The sequence below is a fragment of the Gopherus evgoodei genome, chromosome 1 (genome assembly GCF_007399415.2).
Source record: "Gopherus evgoodei ecotype Sinaloan lineage chromosome 1, rGopEvg1_v1.p, whole genome shotgun sequence".
Lineage (NCBI taxonomy): Eukaryota > Metazoa > Chordata > Testudines > Testudinidae > Gopherus > Gopherus evgoodei.
In genome coordinates this window covers 107,121,157-107,145,165 of record NC_044322.1, presented here as the reverse complement: position 1 = coordinate 107,145,165, position 24,009 = coordinate 107,121,157, and the positions used below count along the sequence as shown (strand labels likewise).

General features: G+C 45.4%; 1 protein-coding gene across 1 annotated transcript in view; it reads left to right on the top strand.

Annotated features, from left to right (window-relative positions):
• Positions 1–24,009, top strand: part of COL4A1 (collagen type IV alpha 1 chain) — a 239,000-nt gene that overhangs the window by 183,746 nt on the left and 31,245 nt on the right. Inside the window, exons 26-39 of the mRNA XM_030568516.1 lie at positions 398–566; positions 1,530–1,622; positions 1,735–1,839; positions 4,390–4,487; positions 4,707–4,857; positions 5,405–5,518; positions 5,989–6,156; positions 7,487–7,576; positions 9,573–9,725; positions 11,283–11,381; positions 11,474–11,563; positions 20,765–20,904; positions 22,260–22,386; positions 22,467–22,547. Coding sequence (XP_030424376.1) covers positions 398–566; positions 1,530–1,622; positions 1,735–1,839; positions 4,390–4,487; positions 4,707–4,857; positions 5,405–5,518; positions 5,989–6,156; positions 7,487–7,576; positions 9,573–9,725; positions 11,283–11,381; positions 11,474–11,563; positions 20,765–20,904; positions 22,260–22,386; positions 22,467–22,547 — 1,678 coding nt within the window. The remainder of the gene's footprint in view (positions 1–397; positions 567–1,529; positions 1,623–1,734; positions 1,840–4,389; positions 4,488–4,706; positions 4,858–5,404; positions 5,519–5,988; positions 6,157–7,486; positions 7,577–9,572; positions 9,726–11,282; positions 11,382–11,473; positions 11,564–20,764; positions 20,905–22,259; positions 22,387–22,466; positions 22,548–24,009) is intronic.

Here is a 24,009-nt window from a genome sequence, read left to right as displayed (position 1 = left end):
CCAAATACTTCCTTGAAGTCAGTTACTATTTTGTGGTGCTGATTCTGGAACTGTATAAATCAACATTCAGTGATTTAAATCCTAGCTGGAAATGATGGTGTAATCATCAGAGAACTGGTCATTAAATGGCCCCTTCAGTGCATTCTGCAACAGGTGTAGCTTCCAAGTGCTCTTTCATATGAGACCCACTCTTTCTTCCAATGAAGTCAGCGGTAAAATGTCCATTGGCTTCAGTAATGCAAACTGGAGCCCAAAGAGTACATTGCAGGGAATCCAGTCTAGAAGCCACAAAATCGTAGATGAATCTGACACAGACTAGTAAGCTTTTCAGATCACTTGTAAGGCATTATTAGTGTGAGAGGTACTGTAAATATTACTGTTTTTTCCCTAAAATTAGGGTACAGTTGGGCTGAAAGGAGAACGTGGACCCCCTGGCTCAAGTGGATTTCCTGGGGTACGTGGTGAAAGAGGCCAACCTGGTCTTCCAGGGGTTGGACCTGCTGGGCCAGCTGGTGACAAAGGAGAAAAAGGCTTTCCAGGAAACCCAGGTGTACCAGGCCGTCCAGGTAACACACTAGATACAGAGAAGGGGAGAATGATGTTTTCTCTTTAACAGGTACATGTGTCATAGGAATTTGAGAAAGATGGGACCTATTAGGTCATCAGCGTTTGTTCCTTACAGTGCATTTTGCAGCTCTGAATGCTCACAGATAGTTTACTTACAGAGTCTCCCAGAACAAAGCCGGGAGATCGTTAGTCCCTTTTGTGTTAACATAACTCTTCCCATTCCACAAATTCAGCCTCATCTGTTCAGAGGTACAAAATGTACCTGAATTTATACTATCTGACACTGAGCAAAGGCCTGTGCAGGATTACTGCGTAAACTGCCCCACTCCAGGAGATGTCGTGATCCTCACCCGGTGGAGTTACTATTCCTGTCCTGCTCCCTGTTGATCCTGAGGGGTAGTAATTTGGGGTTGGTCCATACCTTGATACTCTCACTCACAAGAAATCCTACTGTAGTTACCAGGGCTACTCAATGTGAGTAAGGGTGTCAGAATCTCGATGCACTGGCCTGAGAATAAGGATACATGCAGCCAAGCATCTGCACATTTCCCACACACTCCACACCCATTTATGTGCCCAAAACCAATATCTGATTAAACCAGCTTTGTAAGGGTATTTTGTACACACACATCCCTTTACTCCTTTCCACTGGCATGTCATTTAAGTGACAGTCTAGCCCTTTGGGACTGGTGCACCTGTGTCAGTGGGTCTTGGTGGGTTCAGATGGCAGATACAGATCTGTGGCAGTCAAAACAACAGCCAGAATTCTCTGGGTTTCATGTATTTCTTTCATGCTTGCGCCTTTTTCATCTTCCAATCAGTGCACTGGAGATGAGTAGTAAAAACCGGAAAACAAAAACCAATGGGCATCTCTAGTATCTCAGAATATATACACCTCCTTGTGTATTAATACAGTTGCATTTTTACTCATAAGTATTGATTCATCAACACTACCTTTCTAGGGCCAAAGGGTGAAGCAGGACAAGTCATTCCTCTGCCTGGTCCACCAGGGTCAGATGGTCTCCCAGGGCCACCTGGCTTCTCTGGAGTCCAAGGTACAATTATCTCTTGAATTTTCTCTCTGTTGCTAGTAAAGCATTTCCCACACCCCCCAAAGTTGTTTTTTGCATAAGTGCTTAATGTACTGTGTCTGTCTTGTTTTCAAAGGTGACAGGGGTGATCCTGGGTTTCCAGGAAAACCTGGACTTCCAGGAGAAAAAGGTGCTGTTGGGCAGCCAGGAATAGGATTCCCTGGGCCTCCTGGCCCTAAAGGTAAGAAGACTACATAGTAATAAGTCCTTGGCCATATGTCCGTCTCTTGGGCCTGGTCTACACTGGGGTGTAGGGTGTGGGGGGGGAATCGACCTAAGATACACAACTTCAGCTATGAGAATAGCGTAGCTGAAGTCGACGTATCTTAGTTCGACTTACCTCATGTCTTCACTGCGCAGGGTCCATTGCCACGGCTCCCCCATCGACTTTGCTTCCACCTCTCACCGAGCTGGAGTTCAGCAGTCGACGGGAGAGTGATCAGGGATCAATTTATCACGTCTACACTGCACACAATTAATCGATCCCTGATAGATCGATCGCTACCTGCCAATCCGGCAAGTAGTGTAGACGTACCCTTACTAACCTATGGAAGATATACTTCAGAGCACTGCTCTCACTCTTTCAGTGCTGGATTGTGACCCAGCGTTGTTAAGCCAGGCTAGGGAGCAATAGCAAGTAACCCCCCTTTCCTCAAATTTCCATGTGCATTTGCATTATTGCTCACTTTATTGTGAATCCAAGCTGCATATATATTATCTGAATAGCAGATGGGCTGGAAAGAGTAATCAGGCCATCTGGAGAGACTCAAGGGCACGAATACCACCCTCAGGGCAGAGTGTGAAGAAGCAGGGCACAAACCCTAAATTGGTTGTGAGTTCTATACTCAGATTTCACCAACCAAGTATCAAATATGAACACCCTCAGGCACTACAACAGCATAAACAAGGAGTCACAGACAGTCCCCTTGGGTACTCCGGTCTATCTTGCCACCCAGGCAAGCTTGCCTTTGTGGTAGATAGTCCCTTACCCCAAAAATCACAACAATGTTCAATTTATTCCTGGTCCCAAAGGACTGGTCACTTAGCCCAGGTCAGTTGCATGTTAGATCCCACACAGAAGACAATGCTTGTAGCCAATCCTATAATAAATTTAATAAAGATTTATGAGCTAAGAAAAATAAATGAGAGAGTTATTCATAAGGTTAAAGCAAACAACCATACACACAAATGACTTACAGGCTTAGGTTCCAAAAGATGATAGAAATTTCTATAATAAGCATCCTCTGTATGTCTTTTGGGCTAACCCAGGTTAAATGGCTCAGGATCCCTGGCTTATGCTTAGAAATATTGCCCTCTCAAAGTCAAAGCAGCATAGTGATAGCACCAGTTTCTTCTTATCAGGGATTTTTGTTCCCTTCCCCCAGAGTTCAAGCTGTCTTTGCTTCACAGGGGACAGAAGGGGACATGGGAGGGAGCAATTAACCAAGTGTTTTGTCCTCTGATGTTCCACAATGTTTGTCTGGTGTCTATGGACCTTCTTTTATTGGGCAGGAGATAACACCTCCTATGGTAAACCAGTATTTCATACTTGGTAATGCTTCTCTCCTGACTGTGGGGGTTTCAGCTTCAGAGCAAACACTTCTACTGTTACAGAGCAAACATTCAAATATTACGTTATAACATGGGATAGAGATATTATAAGTGGCATGAGCTGGCACCTGGTCTGCCAACCTCATGGAAGTTCTAAAGGGGAGGGGAATGGGCAGGGCTTTGGTTCCACCCACATCTGACTCATCAATTAGTGCAGAGGTCGGCAACCTCTGGCACGCGGCTCGCCAGGTAAGCACCCTGGTGGGCCAGGCCAGTTTGTTTACCAGCCACGTCAGCAGGTTCGGCTGATTGCAGCTCCCACTGGCTGCAGTTCACCGTTCCAGGCCAACGGGGGCTGTGGGAAGTGGCACGGGTGAGGGATATGCTGGCCACAGCTTCCCGCCACCCCCATTGGCCGGGGACGGCGAACTGCAGCCAGTGGGAGCCGTGGTCGGCTGAACCTGCCAACGTGGCAGGTAAACAAAGTGGCCTGGCCCACCAGGGTGCTTACCCTGGCAAGCCGCGTGCCAGAGGTTGCTGACCCCTGAATTGGTGGATCTGGAAGCGAGGAAATAAGTTGCATCCAGTAAAGGGCTGCAGTAAATTGCTTTACCCTTGGAGTAAGGAGCAAGAAATGAATTATGTCTCATAGTTGCAACTCCTTCCCCGTGTTCCTCCTTGGGCAGCACAGCTATGCACTACCCCTTGTCAGGGACTGAGCCTCAAAGCTGATTCTAGCTTTTTGTGTGGAAAAGGAGATGCATTTATGATTATGCAAAGCAGACTAGTGATCTGTGAGGTTACTTTAAATGACCTGCAGAAGTTCAGAAAGTTTACTAGAATGCATTCTTTCCTTTAAAAAAGGCTTATTTTTTCAAAATGAGGTGAACCTGTGCAAATACTAATTCAACATCAGTCATTAAATATGTATATTACTTCATTCACCCAAGACAAAATCCTGCAAGGTGCTGAGCACCCTAAACTCTATTGAACTTAGTGAGATTTGGGACTGCACAGCCCGTCACAAGAGGTGCTCAGCTCCTCCAAGTTTGGCATTTGAGGAGACCGACTTGACCCTGTTTAATACCTCTCTATGTGAGTGTGAATAGTTCATTTAAAAGGCAGAAGAAACTTTAGGGTTAACTTACTGAGACCCTGATTATGTGTGTTTGTTTTGTAGGTTTCCCAGGTCAGCCTGGCACATCAGGTCAGCCAGGGCCTCAAGGGCGTCCTGGTTTTGATGGTTTACCAGGCACACCAGGTTTACCTGGTCAAAAAGTGAGTGTTTACGTTGTTCTTTTCAATTACTATTTGTATTATCAACAATACAGAGCTCGTTCTGGTACTAAGAAAAGTATAGTAGGCCAACTCCTCATCTGGGGTAATTTAGCATATATCCAGAGAAGGCCGGTATAATATTCTGCTCTCAATTGCTTAATTTAAAAACACTTAATTTATTGTACATTGACTTCTAATCTATATTATTTGCACCTTAAGGGTGACCCTGGAGTGAGTCTCCCGGGTCCTAAAGGATTACCAGGCCCACAGGGCCCAGCTGGCTTTCCTGGAGAAAAAGGAAATGCTGGTTTGCCTGGCTTACGAGGAGAGCAAGGATTTCCAGGTGTACCTGGTCAGCCAGGAATCAAAGGTAATTTTAAAAAAATCAAAATTATAGCTCATTAGTATAAAGTATCAGGGGATAGCTGTGTTAGTCTGTATCCACAAAAACCACAAGGAGTCCAGTGGCACCTTAAAGACTAACGGATTTATTTGGGCATAAGCTTATGCCCAAATAAATCCGTTAGTCTTTAAGGTGCCACCAGACTCCTTGTAGTTCATTAGTAGTAACATTTTTTACAATTTTTAAAAATAAATCTTAATGGTTGAAATTCACATCTGTGCAAAAAGTCAGCAAAAGACCCGTGCACCACTTAAACTTCCAGATATAATGTCCATTTCCCTTCCCTCTCTGCCTCCTTCCTGCCCACCTGGCTGTGCAGCCCTTCCTCTCCCCATTGCTTTTGGAACAGCCATGAAGAAAACGCTAATGACTTTAAATGATGTGTAGGCCTTCTGCCGGCCCTTTGCACGATTGGGGAGAATGTCGCGCAAAGTGCCTGTCTACTATCTGCCCCAAGGAAGCCAAAAAGGTAATATGGCAAAATAATTGGCTTATGCTTTATTTTTCCCTGTAGGTGACCCAGGTTCAGCTGGATTACCAGGTTCTCAAGGTGCCCCAGGTGTGCCAGGAATAGGCCCTCCAGGGCCTCCTGGACCTCCAGGAGGACCAGGGCCACAGGGACCAAAAGGTGATACAAAATACTTGCTGGTTTTGTGTGTTCTTCCTTTTTCATTTATATCTGGAATCAATTTTATGAATCGTATGGGCATTAATATGGGGGAAAGTGGTAGGCTGCTCTTATAATATTTTCCAGCCTTTTAAAAATGTAAACTCCATGGATAAGAATCTTTAGAAAACCAGAACATCATCAGGCTTCATCTCTGTGACCTAAAACTGAGAGTTGATGCGCAACTTCCTCACTAAATCTCTGCAGGCTGCACATACCAGCTGATGTAGCAGATTAAAAATAGAAATGGATTAGATTGAAACAGCACTTAGATTATGAGGATTTTTTCACTTTGTTTTCCTCTACTAATAAAGAAATGTGCTTTGTTTTCCACAAGATGCACATTTACAAAACATATTTGTACTTTATACTGTCATCTAATTAATAAAGTCCTATGTGCTCTATTAAGAGTTGGGGTTTTTTCCTTGTAGGATTTCCTGGAACAAAGGGAGAGAGGGGCTACCCAGGTATCCCAGGACTAGATATGCCAGGACCAAAAGGAGATAAGGGTACCCCTGGCCAGAGTGGGCTACCAGGTCTGGTAGGTTTACCTGGTGTACCTGGTCCACAAGGAAAAGGTGGACTTCCAGGCTTTCCAGGTATGCATTTTTGCTTTCAGAAAATTAATCATTTTGTTTTTTTGACTGTTTCAAATACCAATAGTAAATTAAAGATCTGTTTTTTTAAGTAAGCAAAACAAATTAAGAATAGTCTGTGGAGAAAACAAGATCTATCTTTTTTTTATTAAATCATAGTTGTGTGAAATTCTGTGTCATTATGCCACTTAGTTGTATGCCTTTCATTGCAGTTAGGGTTTGATTCCGGAAGATTCTGAGTACTCAGGCTCTGATCCAGCAAAACACTTAAGCACATGCTTAACTCTAAGCATCTCCTTAAGTGTTCTGGTGGATCAGAATTTGATAGCTTTCAAGGTCAAGCCCTTAATTTGTGGCTAAGTATCCACCTTTAAAAAACAAAAGATACTGCTGTTCTTCTGTCAGACTCATCCCTGATGTTTAGGCAGTGTTTGATCTCAGTAAAACAAGTATTAACCTGGAGCAATTGTATTGTAATTCCAGCTGAGATTATCATCTGACCCTGCATCTCATTACTTTGGAATTTTAAGGAACTGTCAAGAATTCTCTATTTTGGATTGATCTTGATTCTCTACTTTTCATCTATTTTTTTTTTTTTACTGTTTCTTTCTCTATCAATTTGGTTCTGAGATGTGATTACTAATTTAACTGCCTCACTGCAAACTATTTTAATAGCCTACTCGTCTTGCCATGAATATGATATTATATATAAAACACACTTGGCAAACAAACTGACAGGACAGAGCCCATAGCTCTGGGTTAGCTTATTTTGGGCGGGATGGATGGGATTTAAATATTTCAGGTGGGCTCAGTCATAAGTTTGAAAATAAAATACAATAAAAGATTCTGGGAATCCTGTGCTAACAATTTTTAAAAATCCAATTGTATTTCTTGACCAAATTGCTCTGTTTTTTATATATATAAGTGGCATTTGATAAGGTATTATACTTGGATGATTAGGTTTTGTTTTCTGAGACATAAGGAACATGTGTTGTTTACTAGACATATTACTTTACTAAATTTTTATTAATGATTAATATAATACTGACAGTACAAATTATTTTTTTACATATGTATTAAAAGAGAGGGTGACAAATACAATAAGTAATGGAATATAAAGTTGAGACAATATAGTTCAGGAATTATATAAGACTATACAATTGTTAAACAAATTATATGTTTTTTTTTAAATTAGTTCATCCCATTTGACTTATCTTTTTTTTCAAGAGTTCAGTTCCTAATGTAATACAGGCAGTAAGTCATTCACTTTCTGTTACTTATTTTATTTTAGTCAATTACATTTCTATTAAATATTATTTTGCTTTGGTTTCAGGCATCAAAGGAGAAATGGGAGTTATGGGAACCCCTGGAATCCCAGGTGCTCCTGGGCCATTAGGAAATCCAGGATTACAGGGTGAAAAAGGTAGGAATTTTTGACAAATGGAGATCTAGCAAGAAGTCATTAAAAAAGAGATTGCCTCTGATTAGAATGTGAATCTAAAGTCATTTGAAAAACTCACCATGGGTTTGGACGTTCAAGGAGGACAGAATATTGGAGTCAGGATCTGCATGTTATATTGAGTTCCTGTTTAGCATATTTACAATGTTAATGGAAGTTTAAAACTTTTATCTAAGATATGGTATAATCATGAGAGCACAGACACTGAGCCAGCGGCACCAGAACTGGGGGAGCCAAATGGCCATGGCTCTCCCACTTTTTGAAAGTTGATTGGCCTGGCCCCTCCTCTTTTCACCCAGTGCCCGGTCCCCTGCCACTCTTCTTTCCCCCAAGACCCGCCCCCAGTCAGGACAGAAGCTGGAGCCAGGCTGGGGTAAGAGCCGCGTAGGCAGCTACGGGGAGCCACAGACCCTCCACCTGCCCTGAGTGGGGTGTCTAGGGGGCAAGGACATGGGCTGGGGGCTGCTCTCAGTCCCTCCCAATCCCAGGCAGGTGGAGGGGCCCGGGCTGTCTGGACAGGCTTCAGCTTCACCAGGATGTGGGGCCACAGGGGTGGGGCCACATAGGGGGGTGGGCCCTTTTACATGCCCTCCCCCACTTTTAGGAAGATTCCATCACCCCTGCACTGAGCCACTGAGAGCACGGAGTCTAAATGTATTATAGACACTGATTTATTAAGCTCAGTTTTCAACCATAATAGGCCATTCCTGTCCTAAAATACTTAAATTGGCACCTCAGCACGAATATGCATGAGTCTGAACATCTATTTATGGAGTAGATGCCCTAGACCTTTACGTAAAACTTCACAAGAAATGAATAGGTTTTATAGAAATTTTAAATTTGTAAAAAAGTGGCAGGAGTCTGTTAGCAGGTATTAGAACCCTGCAGGGAGCTGCTGATTGGTTTCTGCTGACTCACTGTTGAAGACATGGCTCATTAACTCTACCCTTGATAAAAGGCAGGTGGGAGCCAGAGACAGGGGCTGAGAATTCCTAAAGAGGAACCCCAGGGCATGACCACACTAAGAAAATAAGTGTATTTATGACATGCGTTAACAGGTCAAGATAAAACTCCACCACTATGGTTTACCATGACCAGCTAACACATGTTAGAAGTGCAACTGTCTTGGCTACGCTATGATTTTAACATGTTAAAAATACATCTTTTATTTTCCTAGTGAAGACAAGGCCTTGGAAATAGCCATGTCTGGGGAGTAGGTATGGACTGAAGTGTATGTTGTTTTGATTTGAGTGGCCTTGTTAGCAAAGCTGGACACCAAGAATAGGATGCACTAATCCAGAGGTTTTTTTCCATGCAAGAGCAGGGTAAGGTCCAGCCAGATCAGGGAGGATTCAAGAGAAATTACTCTAAAAGATATAGAATTTAAAGGAGAGTTAAATCCTTCCTGTGTGTTGTTTTAGCCATCCCATAGGATTCTATCATTAAATTTTCCTAGGTGGGTTTAAAAAAAATGTAGAAAGATTGTCATTAAATTCTGTAATTTGGGGGTGTTACAATAAGGTGCCCCCATTTGAAAATTGGGCACATTGTATCTGATGGAGGGGCAGGAGAGGGAATGACAATAACAGAAGCTTCCTTCCAACCCCAAACTCATTCTGCTGGGACAAGGTAGGTGAAAAAGTGGGAGGGCCACACCACCTGAAAGGTGCAGTGATTTAAACATCCTTCCAGGCCACTTCCTTAGGCCGGGCTGCTGTGGAGCCTGGTCATAAATTAAAGCAGCTTTCTGGTTGGCAGAACTCAACCTCCCTTGCAACACACTACCCTCATGGGAACATGGAGTAAAAAATGCCCCATCCTGTCCCTGTGGAGGTAAATCAGCTCCACTGACCTTGGTACACTTAGCTCACAGTTTGATTTAGTAATTACTTTGTTTTGCACATATCTGTCACACATCATACGTTACTGTGGTGTTCTATCTGGTATTCTCTCACTGCAGGTACTCCAGGTTTTCCGGGTACGTCAGGGCCACGAGGTGATACTGGTTTAAAAGGGAGTAAAGGTGAAGTAGGTCTACCAGGAGAACCAGGAATCATAAATGAAACAGACATGGAAAATATGAAAGGCCAAAAGGGAGACCCAGGAGAAAAAGGTAAACTTTTATCTTTACATTTGGATAATACTGATCTTTATCTATTATGTGTTAACGGTTATGCTTAGTTAAAGGTGATGCTTGGTATTTCCCCTCTGTTACATCTTGATTTTAGAAAGCCAGCTTTCAAAAATCAAAATCTAGGAGCTTCACATAGCCAACTAAATATTTATCTCCAAGTTTATTCAACACTCCCTACGGAAAGGTGTCATTCTGGTATACAGTGGCAAATTTAAAAGTTTTGTACTGGTTTGCGGGAAATCAGTGGTTCTACCAATCATTTTTCTCATTTGAAGCACATCCTTAGGAGAAAAAAGTATTTCTTGAATCAGCAGAATCTCTCACAACAGAAGAAACATTTCAAGTGTATCCACAGTAACCACAATAGCTGGTCAGAAAATTTAAACCTTTTGTTCTTGAAAAATATTGAACCCTCAAAGTTGTTTTCCTTTCGAAAGTTTTGAAACAGACCCAATTTTTTGCTGTTTTTTAATGCATCTTTTTTTGTAAATGATTATTGACATTTTTGGTTTTAATGCTAATCCATTTTTTTGAAAATTAAAACTTTCAGTTATCTTTTCAGTTGGGTAAAAGGCACCATATTTTTTTTTAATAATGAAATCTTTCAACAATGTTCATTGAAAAAATTCAATTTCAAACTAAAGCCATTTTTCAACAAAGCTTCTTGTTTTAAAAATTTCAGTAGCTACTCTCCAGCACTCAGATTCCTTATTAAGACTAATTTATTGTATGATGCTAACAAGAAGTGAATCAACTAACAAAATATAAAGGTAAAAAAATCTAATTCACAGTGACCCTTTCCTCTGGGTTTCTCTATATGTACTGTCTTCTCCGTTTCTCTCTAAGATTGTCAGTTCCTTTGGAACTGTCTTCATTTTGTGTCTTGCAAAACGAAATGGTGCACAGGATAGTGGCCATGGCTTAGAAGCAGAGGCACTATACTTATGTATGGACAATAGCATAAGAGGGCTCTTAGACAAAGGTCAAAAGTTACGTAAATCAAGATAGCAGGGGCTTTCACATTTGAGCCAACACAGAGGTCACTCAAACAGCCTCTTGTTCACAGACAGACCCCACAGTTACCTGCTTAGACAGCAAAATAGTCACCTCAGTCATTCATGTTGCAACCTGACACTGTCTGGTGTCTCATTTCACATTAATATAATTAATAATAGGATACTAGCTTTCTGCTAGATGTCTCAAATACATTTATCCATTCTGAATGTATTATGTTACTTTGCATGCTCTTTTTGAAGATATATCTTGCCACATATGTTACAGAAGAAACCCAATACTGTGATTGTGTGCACTAACAACAAAGCTGATTTTGCTTACATACACGTAGCTGGTGTGCTAGATAACTCTTACAATGTTACCGCACTACATCTGAAGTTTGAATTCATCCATTTCCTTGCTTAGTAGAGAGAAATGACAACTGTGAAGATTCTCGCAATGCAGGATTTGCCTATTACTTTACATGTGAGAGTAAAATTAATGAAATAATTGAAAATTAGTTTTAGTTTTTTTGGTATCCAGGACAAGAAGGACCAATAGGAGAAAAGGGAAAAACAGGGGATTATGGTGTACCAGGAATGCCAGGGAAGGATGGTGAACCTGGCTTCCCAGGACTTCCAGGTATGTTTGCAGCTTTTAATAAATGTAACTAGCACAGATTTTTGTAATCCTTGTTAACTAATGGAACTTGTAATACTTTTCATTGTTCGTAGGACCAAAAGGTGATCAAGGCCCTCCAGGATACCCAGGTGACCCAGGATTTCCAGGACAAAAAGGGTCAATTGGAGAAATGGGTTTGCCAGGTACCACATGGTGTGAACTTAGCTTGTTGAGATATCACCCTCACAAAGATATCTGTCAAAAGTGACTGGTCAAAATAGTGAAGGAAACACAGATCTTAAAATGTTTAGGGATAGATTGAGCCTTTAACCAACAGCTGTGTCACCACAGGAGAGATGCCCAGAAAGGAATTGTGACTGAGTCCTCCTCCTTACTTCAGAGGGCAATAACTTCCCTCAGCTGGCTGCAGGTTACATCCCACCTCATACTGCCTCAGCTCTGCTGGCGAACAGTTTGGAGTGGTGCGACAGTCCAGGCTCTACTCACTGATTACTCAGCACTGTGGCACACTACTCCTGTTCTCCTTCTCTGCCTGGAATTGATGTGGAAAGGCTCCACATGGTGTAGGGAACTTATTGCCCCTTGTGCGCCTGTGTCTGGCCACATTCTGACCCTTGAAATGCTGAAGTTAAAAATAATTATTGTTAGTGCTCAGTCAAAGAAGATTTTCTTGTTAAACTATGTTCTTCTTGGAGTGATCGTTCATATCAATTCCAGTTAGATGTGTGCGTGCACCGTGTGCACAGATGTCGGAAACTTTTTCGCTAGTAGCTACCCATCGGACTGGTTGGGGAGCCCATGGAGGGGCACCGATATGGTGATCTAATAAGACCCTTCCAGCCCGACCCCCCTTCAGTTCTTTCTTGCTGCCCGTAACTGTTGTTGGAACAGTGGTCTCTTGTTTCATCAAGTGCTCCACTTATCCCTAGCTTATCTTATCTTGATTGTCGATTAATTGTTATTAGTTAGTGGTAAGTGTTTCCTATTGTATTAAGCGTTGTCTAGTAGTTGAGAGCAGTCCCGTCAACGACTGCCCTGCAGGGATCTGGGGCATGCTGTCCCAGGGCTTCAAGCCATGCAACTCTTGCAACAAGCCCATGCCTATGGGCGACCCTGACGATTCGCGTTTCAGGTGTCTGGACTCTAACCAGGCCTCTATGCAGGACAAGGCCGCCAGGCCCAGATCTGCTCATCCTAGCCCTGCACAAGGGACAGTGCAAGTGGAAGAGATCACATTACCTTCCACACTGGATACCTTCCAGGCCACCAGAGGGCCCATTGAAATGACGACTCCAGTGCCTCTGGCCCCAGCACCGGCCCCAACCCGAGTCCCGGTACCGTCCAAGGGTGAACCTGCGATGTTTAGAATGGCAGCCCTCAGACCAGCATCTCCACGCCGCTCGGAGTCCTGGCACCACCACAGGTACCAGTCTGACTCACGGCACCAGTTAGACTTGCGGCGCTGGTCTCACAGTCCCAATCCTCAGAGCCGTTCCCGCTTGAGGTTGCAATCCACTGCTGGATCATGGTCCCGCTACGATCCAGGTCATGATCAGCGACCTTCGGCACCATTTGGACCGAAGCAGAGTGGAACTCCGATCTCCGCGTCAGCTGTCGCCACGACACCGGCCTGTGGCCTGCCACTGCTCTCCATCGCGGCACCACGCTCCATCGTGGCACCGCTCATCAGCTCGGCGCTGCTCATCATCGCGGCACCGTTCATCAGTGTGGCACCGTTCACCAGCGTGGCACCACTCTTCATCGTGGCACCGCTCTACTGCCTGGCACCGCTCTTCATTGCAGCACCAGTCGTGGTCACGATCAGCCTCCTGGCACTGATCACCACATGACCCACGCCTGCCAAGGGACTCGGTGCCCCCTTTGCTTCACTCGTGCACTGCTCCTCCTTGGCCATCACAATCTTGGTCCCCTTCTGGCAGGTCGGAGAGAGCTTCAGGGTTCTCGGACATTCCCCAGTCGGGCCCGGGGAGCCTTGGCAAAGATCCCCCAGCACCCAACTGGCAGCCCCAGTGGCAATTTTGGACTCCCTGGGCATATCACTAGGCCCAGGGCGCCCATACAGTTGCCCAACCACCATCAGGATTGAACACCTGGCCCCCTGAGGCGACCGTCAGTCGCCCCCCTCCAGACCCGGACCAACCTGCGGAGCCAGCGCTCGTAGTAGGAGCTACCCCAGGCTCCCAGGAGAAACCACCCATGCCTGACCAGGTGACTGTCTCCGCATCGGCCCTTCCAGTGGAGTCATCTTTGTCCTCCCCTGATGAGGCTGTGACTGGCACGTCAACGTCTGGTTCACCCCCGATGGACTTCAGCGTCTTTCAAAAACTGTTGAGGCGCATGGCCCTCAATATAAACCTCCAAATTGAGGAGGTGGTGGAGGAGGAGGATCCTATGGTGGACATTCTAGGCTCAGAGGGGCCTTCCAGGGAGGCCCTCCCATGAATAAAACCATTCAGAACAATGCCAAGTCTCTCTGGCAACCCCGGATTCCATCCCTCCCACAGCTAAGGGGGTAAAAAGAAAGTACTTTGTCCCCACCAGGGGTTATGAATGCCTTTTTACCCACCCTACCCCACGCTTGCTTGTGGTGGACGTGGTGAATGCCAAGGAAAGGCAGGACTAGCAAGGGCCTGCGCCCAAGTCAAAGGATGCTAAGCGTCTGGACCTTTTTGGGAGAAAAATTTATTCTGCTGGGGGTCTCTCGCTAGCGATCCTCAGTAGGTACAATTTTAACTCTTGGTCTGCGGTCCTCAAATTTCAAGATCTTCTCCCAGCAGAGGCTCGTACAGAACTGGGGTCCATTGCTGAGGAGGGTAAATTGGTTGCTCGGACCTCCCTCCAAGGTTCCTTCAATGCTGTGGATGCAACTGCACGCACTCTGGCCTCAGGTATCGCCATGCAGCGGAACGCCTGGCTTCAGTCTTCAGGCCTCCTGCCCAAGGTTCAGCACACTATCCAGGACCTCCCCTTTGATGGCCAGGGCTTGTTTGCAGAACAAAGTGATTCCTGCCTGCATACCTTAAAGCGGTGGTCCCCAACCTTTTCGTCTGGCGGGCTCCAAACGAAGGACCATGGCGGTGGCGGAGCATCAGTCAAAATGCTGCTGAATTTCTGTGGCATTTCGGTGGTGATGCCTCTCGATGACGCCACTTGCCGCAGACAAGCGATGTCATCAAGAGGCGTCGTCACCGAAACGCCGCAGAAATTTGGCGGCATTTCGGTGGATGCTCCACCACCAGCTAGGAGGCGGGCGCATTTAGATGGCGCCCACGGGCACCACGTTGGGGACCCCTGCCTTAAAGGACACGAGGAATACTATTAAATCCTGAGGTATGCATACCCCGGCTAACCAAAGGAAGCCATTTAAACCACAGACCACCCAGCAACGCCCTTTCCCTCCTAGACCGAGGCAGCACTTTTCTCGTCAAAGAAGTAGATACTCTTGATGTAGACCGTCTTGCCCCCTCTCTGGGCAAGGTCAAAGACAGTGTAAGCCACCCCCGGGCCTAAGTGCCCATTTTGAAGGTGTGCCAGAAGACGGAATACCAGCTCTTACCCCGGACAGTTATCCCTTTCTCAATGTCTATCCCATTTCTACCATGCCTGGTCCCGTATCACATCGGACCGTTGGGTCCTCCGCACGGTGCAGACGGGATATTCCATCCATTTCCATACCATCCCGCCCTCCCGCCCTCCTTCCCTGTCCCTCTTCAGGGACCCTTCTCACGAGCAACTCCTCATCCAGGAGGTTCAACCCCTCCTTGCCCTAGGGGCAGTGGAGGAAGGAGCTCAGGGGCAAGGGTTTCTACTCCTGTTATTTCCTTGTCCCCAAGGCAAAGGGAGGCCTAAGACCTATTCTGCACCTCAGGGAGCTCAACAAGTACATGGTCAACCTGAAGTTCCGTATGGTCTCCCTAGTCACTATCATTCCCTCACTGGATCCGGGAGACTAGTATGCCGCCCTCGATATGAAAGACCCGTACTTTCACATTTCAGTTATCCCCCCTCACAGACGTTTCCTCCGCTTCATGGTGAGAAAGCTGCACTATCATTTCTCAGCCCTCCCATTCGGCTTCTGCACAGCCCTCTCCGACTTTACCAAGTGCATGGCAGTTGTGGCAGTCTTTCTTCGCCGACACCACGTGCACATCTTCCCGTACCTCGATGACTGGCTTATATGGGGCTTATGTCCAGTCTCAGGTACATCTAATCACGGACACGTTCACTTGCTTGGGTATGATGGTAAACGTCAGCAAATCCATCCTCTTACCTACTCAAACAATAAAGTTAATAGGTGTGTAATGGTATTCTGTCCCCACTCTGAACCTTAGCATCCAAAAGATGGGGTACCAGCATGAATCCCCCTAAGCTTAATTACCAGCTTAGACCTTGTAGTGCTGCCACCAACCAGGACTTGGAGTGCCTGGTATACTCTGGTCTCCGCAAAACCTTCCCTGGGGACCCCAAGACCCAGATCCCCTGGATCTTGACACAAGGAAAGTAAACCTTTTTCTTCACCATTGTCTCTCCCAAGCTTCCCCTCCCTGGATTACCCTGGAAGATCACTGTGATTCAAACTTCTTGAATCTTAAAACACAAAGGAATTCTACCTCCACCCCCTCCCTTCTCCCACCAATTCCCTGGTGAGTACAGACTCAATACCTTAGAGCCTTAACAAAGGGGAAAAAATCAATTAGGTCTTTTAAAAGAAAAAAACTTGTAATAAAAGAATTAAAAAATAAAATTTATCTCTGTAAATCAAAATAAAATATTACAGGGTCTTTCAGCTTATAGACACTAGAGAGAAGCCTCCCCCCAGCAAAATACAATTTAAAATACTTCCAGCAAACTACACATTTGCAAATACAGAAAACAATCACAAGACTATAACCGCCTTTGCTACTTAATACTCACTATTCTGAATATATAAGAAACTAGGAAGAAACCTGGTTGCACATCCGGTCACTTTCAGGACCCAGAGAGAACAAAACAAAACCCAAAAAACACAAACAAAGGCTTCCCTCCACCGACATTTGAAAGTATCTTGTCTCCTGATTGGTCCTCTGGTCAGGTGTTCCAGGTTCACTGTTTGTTAACCCCTTACAGGTAAAAGAGACATTAACCCTTAACTATCTGTTTATAACAAGGTGCAGTCCTGGAAGCAAACCAAGCGAGGGCTTTCCTTCTGGAAGCATGGTGCTTGGCTATAACAGGCATAATTACCAGCTTCTGCAAGTTTCCCACCACCACAGCAAGGCAGTGCCTCAGGTTGCTGGGTCACATGTCGTCCTGTACGTACATGGTGCAGCATGCCAGACTAAGACTCAGGCCGCTACAGACATGGTTGGCTTCAACCTACTGACCTGGATGCGACAGTCTAGAAATGGTCCTCACGGTCCAGAAGTGCACACTCGACTCCCTACAATGGTGGCTGGATCCTTGGTTGGTGGGTACTGGGGTCCCATTCCATCCCCCCAACCCATCCTTACCCTGGTAACAGACGCATCTGCCCTGGGATGGAGGACCTGCCTCAGGAACCTGACAACGCAGGGCTTATGGCACAAGAGCAAGCTGTCATTGCACATCAACATCAAAGAGCTCAGGACGAATCGCCTTGCATGCCAAGCCTTTCTCCTCCGCTTGCAGAGCCACTGCGTAGCAATCCTAACAGACAACACCATGGCCATTTTCTACCTGAACAAGCAAGGCAGAGCCCTGTCATCGCCGCTCTGCCAAGAAGCCCTCCTTTTGTGGGACTTCTGCTTAGCCCCCTCCATCAATCTTCAAGCCTCGTATCTACTGGATGTCCAGAACATTCTGGCAGACAGCTTGAGCAAGCGTTTTCTTACTCACGAATGGTCGATACGTCCAGATATCATTCAATCCATTTTCTGCACCTGGGGGTTTCCCCGAGTCGACTTGTTCGCTTTGCAGTCCAACAGGAAGTGCCCAGCTTTCTGTTCTTTCTGGGGCCACAGTCCGAGCTCGATAGCAGATGCCCTCCAGATCATGTGGTTGAGTCAATTGCTTTATGCCTTCCCTCCATTCCTATTGGTACACAAGGTGCTCCTCAAGGTCCGCCGGGACAAGGCAGATGTCATTCTGGTAGCCCACAGATGTCATTCTGGTAGCCCCTGCCTGGCCGCATCAGTGTTAGTACCCGATCCTGCTGGACCTGTCAATCCAGGCTCCCCTGCATCTCCCTCTCAGCGCTGACCTCATCTCTCAGAACCACAGTCATCTTCTGCACCCGGACCTTCAGTCGCTCCACCTCACAGCCTGGAGGATCCGTGGCTAAACCAGGCTGAACGCACCTGTTCGGACTCGGTAAGGTGGGTGCTTCTTGAAAGTCGCAAGCCGTCAACCAGGCTTACCTCCGAAGCCAAGTGGAAAAAGTTTTCCAGCTGGTGTGCTCAGCAGCAGGTGCCCCCACTTCAGGCTCCAAATCCGTGCATCTTGGGCTACCTGATGTCCCTAAAGGACTAGCACCTAGCCTTTGGATCCCTTAAGGTCCACCTCACAACCATCTCTGCGTTTCACCCAGGCACGGCCGGGCACTCCGTGTTTGCACACCCGGTTATGCAGCGTTTCCTCAAAGGCCTGGAGAAAATCCATCCTCCAACGAAGCCACCCGTGCCTGCATGGGACCTTAACTTGGTCCTCTCTTGCCTTATGGACCCTCCTTTTGAGACGCTGGCCTCCTGCTCACTTCTCTCTCTCTCCTGGAAGGTCACCTTCCTAGTGGCCATCACTTCCACACGTCGGGTGTCCAAAGTACGTGTGAGCTGCCCTATACTGTCTTTCATAAAGATAAAGTTCAACTAAGACCTCACTCGGTCTTCCTACCGAAAGTGGTGTCCCGCTTCCATCTGAGCCAGGATATCTTCCTACCGGTTTTCTACCCAAAACCGCATGCTGACCTTTGGGAATAACGTCTCCATTCTCTTGTCGTTCGAAGGGCACTCACCTTCTATAGAGACCGAACAAAGCCCTTTCATAAAACAACCCAGTTGTTTGTCGCCATTGCGGAGTGGATGAAAAACGCCCCGATTTCCTCTCAGCGAATATCTTTGTGGATCACCGGGTGCATTTGTGCTTGCTATAACCTGACAGACGTCCCTCCGCCTGCTGTTACGGCTCACTCCACAAGAGCTCAGGCGTCATCAGCTGCCTTCCTGGCACACATTCCTCTCCAGGAAATCTGCAGGGCTGCCACATGGGCCTCACACCTTCACGTCCCACTATGCCATCGTTCGGCACTCTTGGGATGATGCGGCCTTTGGCAGAGCAATTCTTCAATCTGCAGTTCCTTGACTCCAACCCCACCTCCGAGGTAAGGCTTGGGAGTCACCTAACTGGAACTGATATGAGCAATCACTCAAAAAAGAAAAAGCAGTTACTCACCTTTCTGTAACTGTTGTTCTTCAAGATGTGTTGCTCATATCTATTCCATTCCCCCACACCTTCCCCTCTGTCAGAGTAGCTGGCAAGAAGGAACTGAAGGGGGGGTCGGGCCGGCAGGGTCTTATATAGATTGCCATACCGGCACCACTCCAGGGGCTCCCCAGATGGCCCGACGGGTAGCTGCTAGGGAAAAAGTTTCCAACATCCGTGCATGCGGCGCGCACACACACCTAACTGGAATAGATATGAGCAACACATCTCGAAGAACAACAGTTACAGAAAGGTGAGTAACCATTTTTTATTTGCATAGATTGGATAACAGAGAGGATGCTGTCCTTTCACCACTGGTTTAAAGTGACCAAGGCTATGTCTACGCTTATGGTAGAGCGTAGAGTACATACTTTGCATGCCCCTTTCACATGGGTATAAATAACAGTGTAGACAGTGAGGCACCGCTTAGGATATGTATGTACCCTGCACAGCTCTCTACACACCAAAGCAGTGCCACCCCCATCTACACTGCTATTTTTAGCAGTGTAATGTCCCATGCTGGAGCCTTTCCTCATTGCAGTGAAAGACTCCTGCAGTGGGGAAAGGCTCCAGCAGCTCTCCACTGCTGGAGCCTTTTTCCGCCATAGGGAACTGCCAGAGCCTTTCTCTGGCACAGGGGAAAGATTTCTCTGGTAGTGAAAAATTCTGGTATAAATGAAGCAGCAGGGAAAGACTCTGGCAGTTCCTTGCCACTGGAGTCTTTCCCTGCTGCCAAAGCCTTTCACTGCCACGTGTAACTGCACACCACAGCATGGATGCAGCCTGCTTTTCACTCTGATGTGTGGCTACATATACACTATGCTGTGTCTTGCCACAGGGCACAAAAGAAATTGCCATCTGACTTTCATTCAGTGTCCTTTGTGAAAAGAGTTGGTTGTCTGAGTTCAGGTTTTAGTGGATAAGTAGATGGCTACATCATAGTCTGCACTATTTTGGGGACTCTGAACAATATTAAAACAAATTCCTAAATTCTGCATTCAAATCTCAGATCTTTGTATGAGGACAAACACTTCAGTACAATTACTTGTTTCAGGATCACAGGTGTAGGATTTGCACATACAATTCAGGCAGCCAGTTTTGAAAATGTTATGTATCTTTGTTATAGATTTTGTCATAAAGTTGGAATGCATCCACTTGTGATAGAAATGTGGTGTCCTGGTGACAGTCTCTATTTTTTTAAAATAGAGGAATAGGAGGAATGCATCTTAACAGGGAATCTTATCTCAGTTAAAATTGGCTATTTGTTAGTTTATACCTAACATATTTAAGAAATCAAAGAAAAAAAGATTGGAGGCCAAAAAATCAGTAACATCAAGGCTAGCTAATTTGTCATCCAATTTCTATTGTCATAGATTATTTAGATTAATTTTAATTGTCAGTCAAAACTGGCCTTTGAGATCGAGCAAGAGAAAGAAAAGGGGGTTCACACTGCATGCTCTCTGGTTCTTATTGGCCCAGTTCTACATTTTCTCATATTTAGGAGCACATTATCACCTCAGTAGGCCAGTCAGCCTCTCAGAGGCAGACTCTTTTAGTGACTAAGTTGCTGCTTAGATAACCTGGAAATCATTCTGGTTCCATTGATGAGATAGGTATATTACATGTTGTATTTGTCGGTTGCACTTTATGGAAGCCTGAATATTTTTTTGCATTTGGTTGTGCGCATGGCTAAATCATAGGCACACTTCTGAACATTTATGTATAATAAAACAGGGAAAATACCAAAAACAATTCACTTTCTTAGATGGCTAGGTTCTTGTTTATCTCTGTTTACTAGACAGTACAGCAATTCACTCGTTTTCTAGTTCTAACATCCACAGTCTTTTTAAGGTAATATCTCAATAACAGATTTTTGTCTTTATTGCTGGGGTGCTACAGATTTAATATACTTTTTATTTTATTGTTAGGAACACCTGGAGAAAAAGGTGTACCAGGTGTGCCAGGCTCACCAGGTGTACCAGGGTACCCTGGATTACAAGGTGCAAAAGGAGACAAAGGAGAGTCGGGTATTCCAGGGGTTGGCATTCCAGGTTCTCCGGGTGATAAGGTATTTACAATCTCAAAAATGAATTGTCTCATTTCTAATAAGTGCCTCAAAAGATTCATTGTTCATAAGTTATTCTGTTAGATTTCTATTTTAACATCTGAGTGGAAAGAGAGAGAGAGAGAGAGAGAGAGAGAGAGTGTGTGTGTGTGTGTGTGTGTGTGAAAGAGAGTCCTGGCGGTTACGGACATGGGAGTCATGGGTTCAAGTTCCTGCTCTACTATGGACTTCCTGTATGACCTTGGGCAACTCACTAACCTCTCTGTGTCTCAGTTCCCCATCTATAAAATGGGTCTAAACTTGAGGTGGCTGGCAGTCTAGGTGCCAAAGCCAAAGAAACCAACAGAAGTCAACCCTACCCAACCTTGGCATTGGAAACAGGAAATGATGTGTGTGTGTGTGTAATGTGTGTGTGTGTATGAAGGGCCTCATATACTCCATAGCACAATGGTACCAAATTTTGCGGCAGTGTTGATTTATTCTAACTCCATAAAATAAAATAATTTACATCAGTAAAAATGAAAGAAACAAACTCTTAAAAAATGACTGAGAAGGTGCAAAACACACTAAAGAAACTCCCTGACTTACTTGCGTAAGTCAAATTTTGCAAAAGTCGGGAACGTATCTCCGACAATTGTAAAAAAAAAAAAAAAAAAAAAAAGCTTACAGAACTTATGGAACTTTTTCCATAAATGTGGATTACTGTAAGTTGGGTTTGTGTAGCCCGAGGAGAGGCTGTATATTAAAACATATCCTGATTTCCCTTCCTTACAGGCATTCGAGGAGGTTAAATACATTAAAAGGTTGTGAGCTGTTCAGATAATTTAGTAAAGAGCACCATATACATGCCATAGATGGACTTAAATTCACACTCCACATATTCTGAAAGGGGTTCTGTTGTTGGTTCACAAGACTTTTTGAAGGCAAATATTTAGAGTATCCTTTGAACTTTGGAGTAAAAATTATAAAATTAAACCCTGCGTATTTAATAGCAAACAAAGAATTTTGATAATCTGGACTTTGGTGACTAAATGCATGTGCACTAAAGAAGTTATGTGAGTAACTTGTAGAAAATTGCAGTCTTTATCACTGGAAGAAAAAAAGATAAAAGGCCCCCAATTAAGTGTATAAGAAGGCTTCTAGTCATCTGTGCACTACATAAATAGAATGAATTAAGATAATTATGTGTTTGTGAGCCTACAGGCTTCACTGAATTTAGTCCTAAATAAAGAGGATGAAATTCTTTAATGTGATGGTGGATATAATGGGGGGAAATTATGTAATATTGCAGAACGTGATTAGCCATTTTACCACATCCTAAGTGTGTGGCTTTTATTGTTTGCTTTTTTTTCCCATAGGGAGAAGAAGGAAGGCCAGGTGTTCCAGGCTTCCCTGGTGAAAAAGGTGAAAAGGGTAGCACAGGAATTCCAGGAATGCCTGGTCATCCAGGTCCCAAAGGATTACCTGGCATTGCAGGATATCCAGGCAAGTCCTAAAAACATTTAATGTAAAACTAACAAGAACAAATGTACAGTCAGTGAATCAAATCCTCTTGCTTTCTTTAGGCAGCCCAGGTAGCCAGGGAGAAAAGGGTGAAAAAGGACTCTCTGGTTTGGATGGCATTCCAGGTTTAAAAGGAGAAGCAGGTAAAGAATCCACTTCATTTTTAAAAAGCACCATTTCAAGTGTGCTTTCTACTCTAAAAAGTGACTGAACATGGTATTGTGGGCTTCTATATTTATTTTGCCTCAAAGATTCCTACTCACATTTGTTCATTTTACAAGTGAAAAATTTGGAGGGGGAGGGGCATTGCAAGACAAAACCAATCATTTTAAGATGGAGGGGACTGGTTCTTTAAAGCTGTTTGTAGGACAGTTTTTCTTCAGTACCATTGTTGCTACCATCATTGTTACCAATTGCACTTAAAATCCCTCACATTGACCTTTAGGGCCTGATCTCCACTATGTTACATTGGCGTAATGTCACTGGGGTAAAACTAGTATGCTACAGTCAAAGTGGAGAGTCAGGCTATATAGGGTAATTGTATGAATTCTCATGGCCCAGTTTTGTTTCTGCAGGACATAAGCACCTGATATTCAATGGGTGATACTGAGGGAGAAGACTCAAGCTCTTACTGGAGTTTCTTATACTTTAGTCTTAGCTGGGTTCACAACTATGGCCATGTCTACATCTAAAATTTTGCAGCGCTGGTTGTTACAGCTGTATTAGTACAGCTGTATAGGGCCAGCGCTGCAGAGTGGCCACACTTACAGCAACCAGCGCTGCAAGTGGTGTTAGATGTGGCCACACTGCAGCGCTGTTGGGCGGCTTCAAGGGGGGTTCGGGGAACGAGAGAGCAAACCGGGAAAGGAGACCAGCTTCGCCGCGGTTTGCTCTCGCGTTCCCCGAACCCCCCTGCAAACCGCAGGGAAGGAGACCTGCTTGCTCGGGGTTCCGGGAACGAGAGAGCAAACCGGGAAAGGAGACCAGCTTCCCCGCGGTTTGCTCTCGCGTTCCCGGAACCACCCAGCAAACCTCAGGGAAGGAGACCTGCTTGCTCGGGGTTCCGGGAACGAGAGAGCAAACCGGGAAAGGAGACCAGCTTCGCCGCGGTTTGCTCTCGCGTTCCCCGAACCACCCTGCAAACCGCAGGGAAAGAGACCTGCTTGCTCGGGGTTCCGGGAACGAGAGAGCAAACCAGGAAAGGAGACCAGCTTCGCCGCGGTTTGCTCTCGCGTTCCCCGAACCACCCTGCAAACCGCAGGGAAAGAGACCTGCTTGCTCGGGGTTCCGGGAACGAGAGAGCAAACCGGGAAAGGAGACCAGCTTCGCCGCGGTTTGCTCTCGCGTTCCCCGAACCACCCTGCAAACCGCAGGGAACGAGACCTGCTTGCTCGGGTTCCGGGAACGCGAGAGCAAGCCGGGGAAGGAGACCAGCTTGATTACCAGAGGCTTCCTCCTTCCACGGAGGTCAAGAAAAGCGCTGGTAAGTGTCTACATTGGATTACCAGCGCTGGATCACCAGCGCTGGATCCTCTACACCCGAGACAAAACGGGAGTACGGCCAGCGCTGCAAACAGGGAGTTGCAGCGCTGGTGATGCCCTGCA